This window comes from Bos taurus, chromosome 19 (assembly GCF_002263795.3).
Source record: "Bos taurus isolate L1 Dominette 01449 registration number 42190680 breed Hereford chromosome 19, ARS-UCD2.0, whole genome shotgun sequence".
Taxonomy (NCBI): Eukaryota; Metazoa; Chordata; class Mammalia; order Artiodactyla; family Bovidae; genus Bos; species Bos taurus.
This window is the reverse complement of record NC_037346.1, coordinates 61,679,572-61,692,407: the sequence shown is the minus strand read 5'-3', so window position 1 is coordinate 61,692,407 and position 12,836 is coordinate 61,679,572. Positions and strand designations below refer to the sequence as shown.

The following is a 12,836-nucleotide window of genomic DNA, read 5'->3' as shown; positions in this document are numbered from 1 at the left end:
GACCAGAGGTGGGGTAGACTCGGAGGCCGAGGACTGAGAGGCCGGGTCCGAGACAGAACCTTATAAAAGGAAAAGTGCCCCAGAGATGCGATTCAGCAGGATGGACATTGGAAGAGCAGGAAAGTCCTGGGTGCGTGGACCCACCGTCCGCACAGAGGCACCTCCACTGGGTCGTGAGACCGGCCCTGCCAGAGATGGGAGGGAGGCTGGCGTCGAGGATATTTGTTTATAAACATTAAGAAATCTCTACTGCATCGCTGAAAAGCATCCCCTGCCTGGTCGTGAGGAGCCGGCTGCTGGGTATATAAGCTCAGAAAGGCGTCTCCCACTAGTGCAGGGCGCCCTGCCTGCTGGCCCCGCGGTGACTGGCCTGGACGCCGATAATCATTTGAAGAGGGACGGTCTTGGAATAATTTTATAATCCACTGCGTGGGGCTGCACGGTGGCTGCAAGAGTGATGTCAATGTCAACAAATGTCATTTTGTGGAAAGCCGTTAAGTAAGCAGCACCTGCCCGGGAACAGTGACGTGCGCTCTGCTGAAAAACAGCATCCTTGGAACTCCCCCCGCGCTCTCGTGGTTAAGACTTTGCCTTCCAAGGCAGGGGGTGTGGGCTCCGTCCCTGGTCCAGAGCGAGCTAGAATCCCACATGCTTGTGGCCAAAAAACCAAAACATGAAACAGAAGCGACATTGTAACAAATTCAATAACGACTTTAGAAAAGGTCCAAATAAAAGAAAACCTTCAAAAAACAAAACAAAACATAAAAGAAAATCACCAGCCAGTCCTGGAAACCACAGCAAGGGGCTGCCCAAAGTGGGGACTCTCAAGGGCACAGCCACTTTTGAAGTACAGGCTCCCAGGGCCAGGCCTGACCCTGGGCTACGCGTTAGCATCGCCCGATGTCCAGGTCTGAGGACCGTCTGTGTGTCCTGAGCTTGCTTTAATTCCTAAATTCTGTATGTAAGAATACACGCTCTGGGAGTTCCCTGATGGTCCAGTGGTTAGGACTGAACCCTTTCACTGCCATGACCCATGGGTTCAGTCCCTGGTTGGGAATCTAAGATCCCATAAGCCGACTGGGGAGGCTAAAAAAAAAAAAAGTAAAGAAAAAACAAAAATTGAAAAAAGAATATACGGTCCTTCAGATGCCCTTCTGGATTTTCTGAATCATCATTTCATCTTTGCACGGCACATTGAGGCATGATTTTAAATTTGAAAATCATTTACTTCCCAAAGCCTGACTAGCGTGGATATATTTATTACGGTTGTTGTTTCGTCGCTAAGTCGTGTCTGCCTCTTTGTGACCCCATGAACTGCAGCCCACCAGGCTTCCCTGTCCTTCACTGTCTCCCAGAGTTTGCTCAAACTCATGTGCATTGAACTAGTGATGCCATCCAGCCATCTCATCCTCTGTCATCCCCTTTTCCTCTTGCCCTCAATCTTTCCCAGCATCAGGGTCTTTTCCAATGAGTTGTATCTTCACATCAGGTGACCAAAGAACTGGAGCTTCAGCTGTAGCATCAGTCCTTCCAATGAATATTCAGGTTTCTTATTGTATGTACTGTATTATGGGCTTTCCAGGTGGCTCAGATGGTAAAGAGTCTGCCTGCAATGCAGGAGATGTGGGCTTGATCCCTGGGTTGGGAAGATCCCCTGGAGAAGGAAATGGCAACCCATTCCAGTATTCCTGCCTGGAGAATCCTATGGACAGAGGAGCCTGGCGGGATACAGACCGTGGGGTTGCAAAGAGTCTGACATGACTGAGTGAATAAGACTTTCACTTCTGTACTGTATTACATTACATCAAAAAAATAATCTCTGTGGTCATCATTTATATTACCCAAAGATAAATTTCTACTTTCCTTTTATAAAAAGGGACAAATTCTGTCTACATTGCTTAATAGAAAAAAAATGCATGCTTTTTCAAGAAGTACATTTTAAAATGATACTCTGACTTGGGACTAAGCTTTATAAAATGAAGATTAAATTTTTATTATGGCTGCCACAGCTGGGCGTGGGGGTGCAGAAAGCAGTCACCTACCTCATCGGTTTGAACATGGCCTTCCCGAAGTCTGAGAACCTTAGAACCAGTTTGAGGTGGACGCCACTGGGTTTCACGACTGCACGGGAATAATGGGGGGTTAACGGTGCTTCTGGGCCCAGGCTTGGGCTGCGGCCCTTCTTCATCCCACAAACCCAGCCCGTTTCTTCTCTTCTCTCTCACTTGAGACACTAAAGACTAGAATTTGCTCTCAAAGCCTGCGGAGTAAAGTCCGGTCAGGTTATGGAGAGTGTCCAGGGACTCGAGGTAAGACTTTTACTGCTGTTATCGGAAAGGGGCACACAGCGCAGGTTTCCCCAGAGGGACACTCTCTGAAAATCCCAAAAGGACATTTTCCTGAGAAGAGCTGACCTCTTCCTCTCTGCTTCAGCCTTGCCTTAGAGACTCTGAACCTGCCACCTGTCACGTCGCACTGGACTTGTGACCAACATCTCTTCCTAGTAAGACTGGACACCCAGGCGGTGACGGGGCCTCGTGACACCTGAGGGGCCCCTGCGAGACCCTGCCGGCGTGTGCTGCCTCCTGACTCCCTAACCCTAACCCTGACTCCCCTGGCCCTGCCCCTCACCTTTGCCTTCCAACAAACAGCGGATGGCAGGGGCGAAAGTAAAGAACAGGGAAGCCCCAGGCCCTACAATCTTGTGTCTTTTAAGCCTTTGACAAGTCAGGACACATGGACATTTCTGACGTGTGTTCAGTTCACTGAGGCCAATGGAGGAGGTTCCTGGACCGATGGTGACTGTCTGTGGCCTCAGTGTCTGTGAACGTCTGAACCCCAGTACAGAGCACCCCCTCCCAAGGACTGCACCCCAGGCCCATCTTTGGCCTGCATGAATCTTCACCCCAGGGAGTCAGCTTGGCTGCCTGAGACGCTGTAGGGTTTCTGCCATGCTGACGCCTGGGCCTCCTCCCCCAGGCCACTGACCACCCCTCCCCCCCGGGTCACTGTCACTTGTCGCCGGGTTGACAGACACTTCCCTGCCCCACGGCTTCCTAACTCTGAAAATGTACTCCAGTCCCTCGAGGATTTTGTGAGAACCCAGATTCTGATTCAGAAAATCAGAGTGGAGACCAAGACTCCGCTTTTCTAATCAGCTCCTCGACCCCGCGACAACTCTGGGTGGGGGCCGCAGGCCGCCCGACCGGGCCCACCTTCCCTTCTGTGCGAGTGCGGAGAGGAGGCAGGGGCTCATGCCCCTCCGCTCGCTACCTGGTCCCCTGGGGAGGCCTGTGGGACCTCCAGGTTGCCGCCAGGTACCGGGTTCCCAGGGTTAGGGGGTGGGGAAGGGGCGGAGCCACGGCTAGGGAGGAACCAGAGATGAGGCGGGGCCGGGGACGGAGTGGGGCGGGGTCAAGATTAGGGGCGGGGCCACAGCTAGGGAGGAACCAGAGATGAGGCAGGGCCAGGGCCAGGGTGGGGCGGGGCCAAGGCCAGGGGCGGGGCCACAGCTAGGGTGGAACCAGAGATGAGGCGGGGCCGGGGCCAGAGGTGGGGTGGGGTCAAGACTAGGGGCGGGGCCAGTGACAGGGCGGGGCCATGGCTAGGGAGGAACCAGGGATGAGGCGGGGCCAGGGGCGGGGCGGGGCCCGGCCACTTACTCTGGGAGCAATCGCAGGCTCCAAGCAGGGCCTTCTCGTCCTGACTGTAATCTGCAAAAAGGATGAGAAGGCCTGTGAGGACATCAACTCTAGTTCAGACATCAGAGGAGGGAGAGTGGGAGGCGGCCTGGGGCCCTTGACTGTTCCATAGGGAGTCTCCCCGAGCCCCATTTGGGGCTGCAATCTCCCACCCTGCTCCATCCTGACCTCGTGCTCCCTGGCCCTTCAATGGACATTCCAGCTACGCCTGTTGGGGAAACCGATGCTGTTAATAGTTTGGAGTCTGCAAATCCCTCAGTGTGTCCCTTAGGCTGGCGTACTGCTTGTGACCTGAGACAGCAGGCCACCACTGGGTCCTCGGCCAGGCTGCCTAAGCTTTCTGAGGCTTAGTGTTCCCATCTGTGAAACAGCAATGACATTGTCTATACTCAGTGGTCCCCAGCTTTTTGGCACCAGGAACCAATTTCGTGGAAGACAATTTTTCTACCCACCTAGGGGTGTTGGGGGGGATAGTTTCAGGACGATTCAAGCGTGTTATACTTATTGTGCCCTTTATTTCTAATCTAATGCCCCTGTTGATCAGGCAGGAGGTACCAATTAGTGGCCAGGAGGTTGGGGACCCCTGGTCTACATCATAAGATCACTGTATGAGAGACAGTGGCCAGACTGGAAAGGCGAACAGGATCAACAGTGACATCACCTTTTTAGGTACAGACACCTCCTGTGCCTCCCTTATGAGATCATGGCCGTAAGAGCTCTTTCAAAGGTTAAAAGATCAATGTTTGTGTTTTTCTTCTTCTTTCTCTGTTGAGTGTCAGAATCAGCCCTCTACTGTTTCACCCTGGAGCCCAGCCTGAGGTGGTTTCCCAGCCTCTCGGGGAGAAAGTCTCCCTGCTGGTCTGTGACGCTCACCAGCGCTGATGGTGGGAAAGTGCCTCATGTCCTGGAGGAGTTTGCTGACGACGGGGCTGGACCGGGGGTACAGGCCGTGGCGGTTGATCCCCAGGTGGAACTGGACCCAGCTGGCCTCCTGGCGGAGCTGCACTGGGGGTTCCGGGGACGTGAGGTTCAGCTGCTCTTTGTACATCTTGCGTCGTCTGAAAGCGTGAAGAGTGTTTCTTCAGTTTTGGGGAAAGAGAATGCAAAGGCCTGCAGGAGCGCCGCATCTGGACGCTCCATCCGTTCTTTCGTTCCTTCAGCAAGACCACGAGGCATCTAATATACACGAGGCTCGATATGAGCTTAGCTACTGTGGGGGGGCACAGCGGCCACCAGACTCCCTGCCCTCAGAGCGCTTACAATCCAGTGAGTGAAACGGCCTGACAGGTCCACAGTGCCACATGCACATACACAAGCACCTAACCACAGACACTGACAAATGCTGTGAGGGACATGGGTGTGGTTGAGAGTAAATTTAGGGGCCTCATACAATCTGGTATCTCCGGGAGTGATCCTGGGCCTCTTCCTGGACTTTGCCACGAAAAAGTCTATATTTTATATTTCCCAGTGATTTCTTGACCTTAGGAGGCAGGAGATAGGAGAGAGAAGGTAATTGGTGACAACGAAAAGGATGAGGATCAGGGTCAGTACGGAGAGCTGGAAGCTGAGTTAGATTAATTAGTATGTCCTATAAGATAAGAAGAATTAATTAGCCATGTACAGATTGTTCTGCTCAGGAAATTTTCTGCCAGCACAAAAAAAGCAAAGTGAAAAACAGCACCACTGCAGTGCAGAGGCTCAGAGTCTCGTCTGGGAGACAAGTTGCGTGTCTGTGAAATATTCAGAGCAAATGTGAGGCAGTTGTAGATCAACTGCTAGACACGTGTTCAGACTAAAACGTCTTGACCTGCTGGGGAAGGGACAGGCGGCTGTGTGGCCAAGTGTCAGAGGAAGACCCAGGTGGGCGAAAGTGGACTTCAGGGGGTTCACATGGGTGGCGTTTGGACTGAAGAGGAGACGTGCTCTGGGACTGGGGACAAGGTGCACACAACTGCAAGAGGCAGGCAAGGGACAGGCGTACCTGAGGATCGGGGAGGAAAGGTGGACAAACAGATGGGTGCATGGGAAGATGGAGCCCTTCAGACTGGAAGGCAAGGCAAGGCGGTACCGGTCATCTGGCGAGTTAAGTGACGGTGAGGGTCATGTGGGTTGATGGGGCAGGATTTGGGTGTCCTGCTACATCCTTATTTCTCTTGGGAGTGATCTGAAAGACCCTTGAACTTAGTGCCTTGTTCCACTTACAACATTCCTACCAAGGTGTTGTCTATTTTGTACTTGGTCAGCTCCTGTGAAGGGGGTGTACAACACCCAGAGTTGTTGTTCAGTTGCTCAGTCGTGTCTGACTCTTTGCGGCCCCATGGACTGCAGCCCCCCAGGTCTCCCTGTCCTTCACCATCTCTTGGAGCTTGCTCACATTCATGTCCATTGAATCAGTGACGCCATTCAATCATCTCCTCCCCTGTCACCCCCTCCTCCTCCTGGGCTACACCCAGGAGTAGCCCAATCCATCAGGCTAGCTCTGTGAGAAAGCACTTTCCAAAACTGAGCCAAGATCTTTCCAGAGCTTCCCCCGCGGATCTTGGCTCTACCCCACGAGCTGATGCAGAATAGCTTCCTTCCCTATGTTGCAGCCTTCTGAATATCGGATGAGGGACCGCACGGGCCGGTCTCCAGGCTGACTTTCTGCATCCCGTTCACCTTCCCTCTAGGCCACAGTGCGCATCCGATTGTGACCTGGTCCTGGGGTCCCTGAGCTCCTGCTGCTGTCATCTGAAATGTGACCCGTTAAACTGCGGCAGCCCCTGATGTTTACCTGCTGGGCCACACCTGCCAGCTTTTGCTTACTTTATTCACATTCATCTGTATTTTATTCTGGTTCCCAAGGCTGCTCTGAGGCTAAAACTCTGGGACTGCTTAGCTCTGCCAGGAGCCTGGTGGGAAGGCTGCCCAGTCCTGAACTGCGTCAGGCTCCCTGAGGTCGGGCAGCTCAGAGAAGAAGTTCAGAGAAAGAGAGACAAGGATCGCGGCCAGACTGGACTGGGCAGGGGGGCGGGGTCGAGTTTTCTTAAGTGGAGGTGAGAGCTGACGGCTTCTGGTTATAACAACAGTCAGGGTTCCAGCCTCCAAACAGAAAAATAAACGTGGCAAATTAAGTGTCACTTGTGACAGCGGACAAGCTGCTCTTTAAATGTCCATGTTTACCTTTGGGTGGGGACTCAGGACTCTCTGGGTAGCTGTTCAGCCCCTGCCAGAGCCTGACCCACAACCTGGGCAGAGCAGGGGCAGAGGGAGAGAGGGCGTCAGGGGATCCTTCCCACTGGGCCTGTTTGTTTGTTTGTTTTTTAATGGTTAAGGTAGAGCTGCTAAGAGTCATCTTTTTTTTTTTTTTTTTTAGAAATGTTTGTGTGCCCTTTGTTCCCTGGGGACAACCAGCAGAGACTGCCTGAGCTGACTTGCACAGGGAGCTTGACAAATGCCATCGTGAGAGAATTTACAGCACGGAAATTGGCCAGTGGTGCATATCAGGGCTTTTTCCCCTAAAGGAGAGCCCGTTTTGCAGCCTGCTGACCTGCGTTCTGACTAGGGTTGTGTGCTTGCAAAGATAACAGTGAAAAAAGAGGTGACCAACCAGGACTTACTGTATAGCACAGGGAATTCTGCTCAGGAGTCTGTGGTCACCTAAATGGGAAAAGCATTTGGGAAAGAACAGATGCACGCACGTGTACACCTGAACCACTTTGGTGCACACTTGAAACCAACACAACAGTGCTACTCATCTGCGCTGTTTACTCACTCAGCTGGTCTGACCCTGCGACCCCATGGACTGCAGCCCACTAGGCTCCTCTGTCCGTGGCATTTCCCAGACAAGAAACTGGAGTGGGTTGTCATTTCCTTCTCCAGGGAGATTGTTCCCACTCAGGGATCGAACCCATATCTCCTGCATTGGCAAGTAGATTCTTTACCACTGCTTCAATATAAAATAAGGATTTAAAAAAAATGGTGAACACAGAAGCTACCCGCTTTTTACCCCTGTTTGCTATACCCAATGAAAAAAATAAAGTAGATTTCTAAAAATGCAACTTAATGTGGCAACAGTAAATATCACTGTATGAAAAAATATTATATGTACAGAGGATTGCTATGTATAATATCAGCCAAGATATTCCTGGCAAAGTAGCCTTACTTTAAAGGAAGACCTAAAGTAGATGAAAGAGGAGAGTGAAAAAATTGGCTTAAAGCTCAACATTCACAAAACTAAGATCATGGCATCTGGTCCCATCACTTCATGGGAAATAGATGGGAAAACAGTGGAAACAGTGTCAGACTTTATTTTTTGGGGCTCCAAAATCACTGCAGATGGTGATTGCAGCCATGAAATTAAAAGACACTTACTCCTTGGAAGGAAAGTTATGACCAACCTAGATAGCATATTCAAAAGCAGAGACATTACTTTGCCAACAAAGGTCCGTCTAGTCAAGGCTATGGTTTTTCCACTGGTCATGTATGGATGTGAGAGTTGGACTGTGAAGAAAGCTGAGCGCCAAAGAATTGATGCTTTTGAACTGTGGTGCTGGAGAAGACTCTTGCCAGTCTCTTGGACTGCAAGGAGATCCAACCAGTCCATCCTAAAGGAGATCAGTCCTGGGTGTTCATTGGAAGGACTGATGCTGAGGCTGAAACTCCAATGCTTTGGTCACCTCATGCGAAGAGCTGACTCACTGGAAAAGACTCTGATGCTGGGAGGGATTGGGGGCAGGAGGAGAAGGGGATGGCAGAGGATGAGATGACTGGATGGCATCACCGACTTGATGGACGTGAGTTTGAGTGAACTCTGGGAGTTGATGATGGACAGGGAGGCCTGGCATGCTGCGATTCATGGGGTCACAAAGAGTCGGACAGGACTGAGCGACTGATCTGATCTGAAAGTAGATACCAAAAAACAAAGCACGAAGTACTGACAGATGTTGCTTTCATCGATAAAAAGAAAACCTGGGTTACAAGTCCCGTGACCTTGAGGGAAGGAGGAAACACCACTCTGCTCCTTTTTCTCTGCAGAACTGGAATTTTCCACGAAAACTGTTTCCTGGAAGAAGCAGCACCTCTTTTAGATTTAAAAAATATATATAACATTCTTTACTTTTGAATAGGAAATATTTGCATGGTTCAAAATCTTAAATTTCGGAACCCTCTCTTCCATTCATGTCTGCTTGTTCACCGACTTCCCGTCCCCAGAGGTAACTGATGTGGCCAGTGTTTTTTCCCTTGTCCCTCTCCACTTTTATTCTTATGGATTTGATAACATCCGCACTGTCCGGAAACTTGCTTTACACTCTTGTCAATAGTTGTCCTATACAGCCCAACTTGTGTGGTTATCTACACAAACTTCACAATTACAAAACACTTTAAAAATGGAAACCTTAAAAGGGCTTAAACAGGCGTATTGAATAGCATTATTATAGTGCTTTCTTGCATTATTGATGAGAGTGTAATTGGCACATCTTTGCAGAGGGCAATTTTCCATTTCAGAATTATATTCAGTGGGGCTTCCTAGGTGGCTCAGTGGTAAAGAATCTGCCTGTCAATGTGGGAGACGCACAAGAGACCCAGGGTTCAGTCCCTGGATCAGGAAGATCTATGGGAGTGGGAAATGGCAACCCTCCAGTATTCTTGCTTGAAAAATTCCTTGGGCAGAGGAGCCTGGCAAGCTAAGAGCCAGACACAACCGAACAACTGAGCGTACACATACACACCCCTTGACTCAGCAATTTAATTTCTGCAGCTTATCCACCTTGCACACGTGTGCAAGAAAGTGTGTTCACAGATGTTCACTACAGCGCTGTTTGTGTGTCCCTGGTGGCTCAGACAGGAAAGACTTCACCCATAATGCAGGAGACTTGGGTTCGATCCCAGAGTTGGGAAGATCTCCTGGAGGAGGGCATGGCAACCCACTCCAGTATTCTTGCCTGGAGAATCCCATGGATAGAGGAGCCTGACCGGCTACAGTCCATGGGGTAGCAAAGAACTGGACACGCCTGAGTGACTAAACACACAGTGTTGTTTATAACTACACAAATGGAGAAAATACAAGCGTCTATGATAGGGTATTACAGGGATGGCTCTGTATTTAGTGACATAGAAGAATTTCTAATTTCAGCACAGTTTGTGGAGTGGATCTCATGTTTTTGTTGTTGTTAAAAATATTGTTTACATACACATATAAACACAGACGATTTGCTGTGCATGACAAGTACACAAACATTAGTGATAGCTGGCCTTAGGGGGTGATGAGGAATGACTTCCACTTTTTACTTTACGTATTTCTGTAATTTTGCAATTAAACAACTGACGCACACAAAAACTGCCTTTGCGATGGTTCCTCCCCGCCTCATGCTGTTTCTCCCGTGGGAATGCCCGCCTCCGCGTTTTCTTCTCCAGCTTCCAGGGCCAAACTCCCTAGGAATGTCCTCTTTGAAGCGTTTCCAGCTGTACAGCTGAATGTGAGCTTCTCTCTCGAGCCTGCAAATCTGTACACACTTCCCATCTCTTTTGGTGTCCTCGCCGTATGTAACAGGTACTTGACAAATCCCTGGGGAATGAATGAATGTGCTCCTTATCTCAGCTGCAGTGAGAACTACCCTCTGTATTTTTCTGGAAAGACAGTTAGTGGGAATCACAGGCTTACTCAGGAGAAGCTGACCTGCATGCTGTTCGGATAGCGTAGGTTTGCTCTGATGCTAAAGTTCCCTGAAATCCTGCCTGCCACTCTTCCCTCTTTCTGACTGTATCATCTCATAAATTTCTCTGTTCTCCTGAGTCAGGACAGCCTGAACTGATCTTGAGGATTAATTTCTGTCCTTTCTGCTGAAATAACCAGTCTCTCTTTGGCATCTGGACGCATGTTCCCTGCCAAGAGCAAGGGTGCCAAGCCCTCTCAGCAGAGCTATTTCAACTGCATGACTTAGAATTTATATTTTGCTACATTCGCTGGTTACGAAGCAGTGATGAGAAGTGACATCCTCTCTGCTTTACTGAGGTCCCCTAGGGAGGAATCTGGTGATTATCCATGAATTATTTTCTAATTAATTTACTGTGTCCCCGCCCTGCCCCGCTCTGTTCATTCCCCAGCATGTTTGGAAGATGCTGAGTCAGGTGCAGAAGTACCCCATCACCTGGCTCAGGACAGATGATCTGTGGAGGTTCACAGAGTCCAGACCATCCGCATGTAAGATCCTGAACAGCAGGAGGGAGGCAGGAGAGGCTGGCAGGTGCTCAGGCAAATTCCTTCTGCTGGAAACAGTTCCATGGTCCTTGTGCGGCCGCATTGGGAGGGAGATGGGGGCACCAGGGAAAGATTTCAGAGCCACGTCGTGTGTTTTCTTCCCAACTAAACTCTACGTTTTTTGAGGGCAGGAACCTGCCTAAGATTTTTGCATCTTAGTATTTGACAAAGTGCTCTGCGTGCAGGAAATGCTCTATAAATAACTGGTCCTTGGATGCCCGAACAATTTTCCTGCTGCAAAAACTCCATCAGACTCCAAAATACTAGCATCAAAAAACTCAAGGGGAAAAATGTTTGGAATACAGGGGTCACACTGTCACCCTAGAGTTCTATCTCTGCTGGATGGGAACGCACAAAGTTACTTTCTGACTTATTTATTATCTTACTCATTTCCTGAATTTCCAAAAGCACTCTGCCATAAAGAAAATTATAAAAGCATTACGGTGAGCCTCTGAGAGACTTGGCTTTCTACCTAAATCTGTGCATCTGTTTTATCCATATTGTCTGTTTCAATATTCTTATCCTTGACAATGGTCATAGGAAGAACATTTTCCCAGAGTTATTTTGTTTGGGTGGTGACAAGTTTGGAAATACCTTCCTCTTTCTTATCCTATTTCTCTTGTGAATAAGAATGATCCAGGTTTAATGGGACCTGATGCTTATATATTTGGAAGACAATTTCTAAGAAAAAGAGTACAAAACTGTGATCACAAAATCAGGCATGAGTGACTATTTCTTTGGAATGAGAAAGGATGTCAACAAATTTCTAGAACCTTTTTTTCATACATACATAAGATTTCATACATAACATAGAAATACATCTTGATTGCAACCTGCCTCAGAAATGCACTTTATTTCTGAGACCACTGGGCCCATGCAGGCTGCATGTCCCCACGACAGAATTATCTGGAACAGAGGATTCTCTCCAAATGCCCCTCAGCAGTCTGGTGGGCTTTCCACTGAAATCCCTGACATCAGGGAGCTATAGTCAATATCCTGGGTAAACCATCATGGAAGAGAATATGGAGAAGAACATGTATCTATGGGCTTCCCTGGTGGCTCAGCTGGTAAAGAACCCACCTGCAATGTGGGAGACCTGGGTTTGATCCCTGGGTTGGGAAGATACCCTAGAGGAGGGCATGGCAACCCACGCCAGTATTCTGGTCTGGAGAATCCCATGGACAGAGGAGCTTGGTGGGCTACAGTCCATGATGTCGCAAAGAGTCAGACACGACTGACTAAGCACAACATATATATATATATATATATATATATATATATATATATAAACTGAGTAACTTACATCAAACCAGTCCCTCCTAAAGGAAATCAGTCCTCAATATTCACTGGAAGGACTGAGGCTGAAGCTGAAACTCCAATACTTTGGCCACCTGATGCGAAGAACTGACTCACTGGAAAAGACCCTGATGCTGGGAAAGATTGAAGGCGGGAGGAGAGGGGACAACAGAGGACAATGAGATGGTTGGATGGCATCATCAACCTGATGGCCATGAGTTTGAGCAGACTCTGGGAGTTGGCGATGGACAGGGAGGCCTGGCATGCTGTGGTCCGTGGAGTTGCAAAGAGTTGGACATGACTGAGCGCCTGAACTGAACTGATATTCATATATACTGAGTCACTTTGCTGTACAGCAGAAATTAACCCAATATTGTAAACCAACTATACTTCACTACAATTAAAATAAAATGAACCCTGTGATTTTTCATAAACAGGCCGGGACGTCTCCCTGCTGCTCCATCCTGCAGATGCCAACAAACAGCACAGCCCCACCTTATCCCCTTCTGTTCCCCTGCCTCCCACTGCATTTATCCCTGTGTCTTTGAGGCCAAGACAAGTCCACGGAAGCCTTGAGCCCATCTTACACCCAATAGCTT

The 12,836-nt window shown here is 49.3% G+C and overlaps 1 protein-coding gene across 3 annotated transcripts in view; it reads right to left on the bottom strand.

Annotated features, from left to right (window-relative positions):
- The window catches only part of FAM20A (FAM20A golgi associated secretory pathway pseudokinase), a 40,372-nt gene that overhangs the window by 6,238 nt on the left and 21,298 nt on the right, over positions 1-12,836 (bottom strand). For 2 of the 3 annotated variants that reach the window (XM_002707768.7, XM_024981116.2), the window contains exons 2-4: positions 4,575-4,759; positions 3,663-3,713; positions 2,043-2,121 (exon numbers count right to left, since the gene is read on the bottom strand). In XM_002707768.7, the coding sequence (XP_002707814.2) occupies positions 2,043-2,121; positions 3,663-3,713; positions 4,575-4,759 (315 nt within the window). Of the gene's footprint in view, positions 1-2,042; positions 2,122-3,662; positions 3,714-4,574; positions 4,760-10,013; positions 10,823-12,836 lie in introns of those variants that run through there. The other variant, XM_024981115.2, reaches the window with a different exon arrangement.